We start from the raw sequence: 4,896 nt of genomic DNA on the forward strand, positions 1-4,896 counted from the left end.
ACTTGTTGCTGGGGTAGAGTCACACAGCACTCAGTGGCAGGGATTCAGTCTGATGAACCTGTCGCTGATCAACGTCCTCATCTTCCACAGAGAGCGCTTACACAGGCTGAGTGGCGTGTGTGGCTCATTCTCTCGAGGCAGTCGAGAGACTTGGTAAACAAGATGTAAAAGAACGCTGTTGGCCGAACACCAAAGCACGTCTCACAGGAAACTTCTGTTTATATACACACTCTAAAATAAGGACAAAATGGGCTGGAGAAATGTCCCGGTAGATAAGGACACTTGCTGCTCAGTCAGGAGGACACGACTGACGTTCAAATTGCCTGCATCCGGCTAAAAAGCCAGGCATGTCAGAGCAGCCAGTAGCCCTGCCATTGGGGGCTGAGAGGCAACAGAGGCAGAAGGATTTCTGGGACTTGGTGACCGCCTAGCTCCAGGTCAAGTGAAAGAGCCTGTCTCAAGAGAATGAGTTGGGAAGTGACAGAGCGGGACAGGTCCTTGTCTGACCTTTGCACCTGCCTCTCTCTCTCTCTCTCTCTCTCTCTCTCTCTCTCTCACACACACACACACACACACACACACACACACATTCTATTGAAACTTTTTAAAATGCTGAAGAAGGGGGCTGGAGAGATGGCTCAGCAGTTAAGATCATTTGCCCAGTCAAGAGGACCTGACTGGGCATCCAAATCTCCTGCATCAGGCTAAAAAGCCAGGCATGTCAGAGTATACTTTCCAGAGGACCCCCATGGCAGCTCACTACCATCTGTAACTCCAGTCCCAAGGCATTCAACACCCTCTTCAGGCCTCCGAGGCCACTGCACGCACACGGCGCACAGACGGTGCATGCAAGCAGAAGACTCAGACACATTTCAAAATCAATGAGCAAAGTTAACAAGAACATTGGCTGTCGTGAGGGGCTATTTAATGGCGCATGGGGTGACCTAAAAGCCACTCGGCTCCTCAGCATGGGTGACTCACGAAAGCTGTGTTACTGGAGCCCCCTGAAAAAACACACAGGCAGCTCATCTGCTCCAGAGTCTTCTCTTCCCAGCAACTGTGACAGCTGTTATGACTGACATAACCTGGCAAGGGCCCCCTTCCCACCCACCCCTACCCCCCCCTTGCAAAATGGCTAAGTTTCAGGAACTTCTGGGGAATCTTCCTGGGCTTCCTTCCCTCCCTTCCTCCCTCAGTTCAGAGACTATAGCTACAAAAGACTAATAACAGGAGTTTGGCTTCATCTGTGTGTTACTATGTACCCTAGAGGAGTTTGTTACACTGTTTCCTTTGACAGAAGGTCTCGCATAGCCCAGGCTAACCTCCAAGTTCATACCATCTTACCTTACTCACCTCCTGGGTGCTGGGGCACAGGTTTACCCCAAGGCTCCCAGCATACTAGATTAGCACTCTACCAAGCCACATCCCAGCCCTGCACAGCACTTTGGTTTTTGAAACACGCTTGATTCTTACAGCAGCTCCACAAATAGGAGGTGTGAGTTTGGTTACCATGGGGACAGCATCCTCAGGTGATAGGAGTTTCTCAAGCTTCATCCTAAGCCTATAGGACCATCAGGAATCAGCTCCATGGTTCAATGTGGGCAGACCCATCACTGTGCAGTGAATGGCTAGTTTCACCAGACAACAACTGACAAGCAAATTATACCTGAGGCCCGAGACATGACTCACTGGGTAAAGGCGCTTTCCACCAAACCTGATGGATGACCTGGGCTCCATACCTGGATTCCATGTAAAGAGGCAGGTGGCACGTGGCAGGAATCTGTAATCCCAGCATCGCTGTGGTGAGACAAGAGGCAGAGAAGGCCAGCTAGCTTGGGGCAGCTTTGCAACAGAGAGAGAAAGAGAGCGAGAGCGAGAGCGAGAGCGAGAGCGAGAGAGAGAGAGAGAGAGAGAGAGAGAGATCCTGCATCAGTAGTGTGAAAGGATGGACTCTGAAAGCTGCCCTCTGACCTCAATAAATACATGACCTGTGTTCGCTCAACCAGTCTCTCTGTCTGTCTGTCTGTCTCACACACACATGTACCAGTAAATTTTTAAAAATAATAAAAATTACAATTTTTTTAAATTAAAACAGGGCTGGAGAGATGGCTCAGTGGTTAAGAGCAATGACTGCTCTTCCAGAGGTCCTGAGTTCAATTCCCAGCAACAACATAGTGGCTCACAACCATCTGTAATGGGATCTGATGCCTCTTCTGGTGTCTCTGAAGATAGCTACAGTGTATTCGTATACATAAAATAAATAAATCTTAAAAAAAATAATAAAACAATAAGCCAGGCAGTGGTGATGTATGCTGTTAATGCCAGCATTTAGGAGGTAGAAACAGGCAGATCTTTGAGTTCAAGGCCAACCTGGCCTACAGGGTGAGTTCCAGATCAGCCAGGGCTGCACGGAGAAACTGTGTGTCAAAACAAACAACAACGACAACAAAAATCAAGGACCCGTAAGATGGCTCAGTAGGTAAAGGCATTTGTCACCAGGCCTGACCTGAGTCCCCAGGATCCACACCATAAGAAGGAAAAAAAACAAGTTCTGAAAATTGTCCTCTAACCACATGTGCACTTTGGCATGAGCACTGCTCCCGTCACACACAATAATGGAGAAATTGAATACATACAATAATAGATAAATAGCCAGATGTGCTGGTTCATGATGCTTGGAGGGTCAGAATTTCAGGGTCAGCCCAGCAACAGTGGTGGTGCACGTCTTTAACCCCAGCACTCTGCCTGGTCTACAAAGTGAGTTCCAGGATAGCCAGGACTACACAGAGAAACCCTGTCTTGAAAAACAAAACAAAACAAAAAAAAGGGGGGGGGGAATAGCCCTGGCTGTCCTGGAACTCACTCTGTAGACCAGGCTGGCCTCGAACTCAGAAATACTGCCTGCCTCTGCCTCCCGAGTGCTGGGATTAAAGGCGTGTGCTACCGCTGCCCGGCTAGTTATTTTACTTTGTGTGTATGGGTGTCTTCCCTGCATCTATGTCTGTGTACCTCCCGTGTGCCTGATATTCTCTGATATTCTCAGAGGCTAAAAGAGGTTGCCAGATCCCCCTGAAGCTGAGTTACAATTTTGAGATGGCACGTGGGTGCTAGAGATTGAAACGAAGTCCCCTGGAACAGTAGATAATGTCCTTAACCTCTCCAGCCCCTGGATTTTGTTCTGTTTTGTTTTGTTTTTTAACATTGTGTCCTCGTGTGTCAGGGGTACAAAAATGTTCCTGTGCTGTGAAATTCAGAGGTTCTCCTTCTTCTTGGTTTTTTGAGACAGGGTTTCTCTGTGTAGCCCTGGCTGTCCCTTGAACTCACTCTGTAGAGCAGGCTGGCCTCAAATTCATCTTTCCACCTGCTTCTGCCTCCAGAATTCGGGGATTAAAGGCCTTTGTTACCACTTCCTGGTTTAGGAGTCACTTCTTAGGAGCTGTCCACCTAGCCTGTGTGTATGTGTGTGTGTGTGTGTGTGTGTGTGTGTGAGAGAGAGAGAGAGAGAGAGAGAGAGAGAGAGAGAGAGAGAGAGAGCTTTCCTTCTCTCCTTCCACTATGTGGGTCCAGGGGATCAAACTCAGGTCAAGCTTGGTAACAAACATTCTCACTCACTGAGCCTACCTGCCCACTCTTAAAATTTCTTTTTAGACGTTGTGTGGTGGCACACGCCTTCAATTCCAGCACTTGGGAGGCAGAAGCAGGAGGATTTCTGAGTTCGAGGCCAGCCTGGTGTACAGAGTGAGTTCCAGGGCAGGCAGGGCTACACAGAGAAACCCTGAGTCAAAAACAAAACAAAAACAAAACAACAAAGAAAGAGAATGTCTTTTTCAGAGGAGATTTCTGCAAAAGTAAAACATATCTAACCTCTTATAAGTTCGACTATAAACAGCTCCATCTTCACCACCTCTCCCCAATACCCAAAGAATACAATTTGTTTTGTCTTTGAGGTTTATTTTATTTTGGTTTTATGAGACCAGCCTCAGTCTCTCTAGAGTAGGGATTACAGATATTTACCACCACGTCGTTTGTAGCAGTTCTCAAAAACAAAGATATTTCCTTTCATCTTGTTCACACCACATACACACACACACACACACACACACACACACACACACCATTCTCACTTACAAGCCCTTGGTCATCTGGGGACCTCTACCTAGAACAGGTTGTCTTCGTTTAAGCTTTACCCCAGCGACCTGAAGAATTGTGCCCAAGTGGGACCAAGTGGGGCAGACCTAGGGCCCTTTAATATATCTAAGGTGATACCGGAGTGTGATAAGGTGATACCATAGTGGCACACCGTCACCCCAGCCCTTGGGAAGGGGAGAGAGCAAAAAAAAAAAAAAAAAAAAAAGCATAGGGGTTCAAGGTCATCCTCAGCTCCAGCGCGCCCCGCAGCTCCAGGCCAGCACGGGCTCCACAAAACCCCCGACTGAATCGAGTGACAATGGGAAAGCAGCGTGCAGGGTGACAGACAACGCCCGAGGGGGTAGGTGACCACGGGGCAGGGCGGGGCGCGGACAGTAAGAGGCGACCACGCGTGAAGGCAGCAAGCCAGCACACAATGGGCCTGGGAGGGCAGAGCGTGCGCGCGGCGCTCCGGGGGCCGGCCGCCGCACCACGTGGGCCGCAGAGCGCGCCGGGGCCAGCAGCGGGCCCCGTCGGCCCAAGGCCGGGCGCGGCGGCGCGCGCATGCGTGCGTGCGATTTGCGATCAGGCAGCGCGGCGGACAGCCCCGGGAGCGGGGCGGGCGGGGGGAGGAGGAGTTATATTGCGGGGTCCTTCCTCGCTGGGCCGCTGGTTCCTCAAGGAGCGGAGACGGCAAATGGCGGACTTCGATACCTACGACGATCGGGCCTACAGCAGCTTCGGCGGCGGTAGAGGGTGAGGCGGGCG

General features: G+C 50.2%; 1 protein-coding gene across 2 annotated transcripts in view; it reads left to right on the forward strand.

The window, feature by feature from the left end:
- The first annotated feature begins 4,710 nt into the window (after positions 1 to 4,710).
- Eif4h (eukaryotic translation initiation factor 4H) overlaps positions 4,711 to 4,896 on the forward strand; it is a 20,365-nt gene continuing 20,179 nt past the window's right edge. The window contains exon 1 of one of the 2 annotated variants that reach the window (XM_021186612.1): positions 4,711 to 4,884. In XM_021186612.1, coding sequence (XP_021042271.1) covers positions 4,826 to 4,884 — 59 coding nt within the window. In that variant the 5' untranslated portion in view covers positions 4,711 to 4,825. The remainder of the gene's footprint in view (positions 4,885 to 4,896) is intronic. The other variant, XM_021186611.1, reaches the window with a different exon arrangement.

The sequence above is a fragment of the Mus pahari genome, chromosome 23 (genome assembly GCF_900095145.1).
Source record: "Mus pahari chromosome 23, PAHARI_EIJ_v1.1, whole genome shotgun sequence".
NCBI lineage: Eukaryota > Metazoa > Chordata > Mammalia > Rodentia > Muridae > Mus > Mus pahari.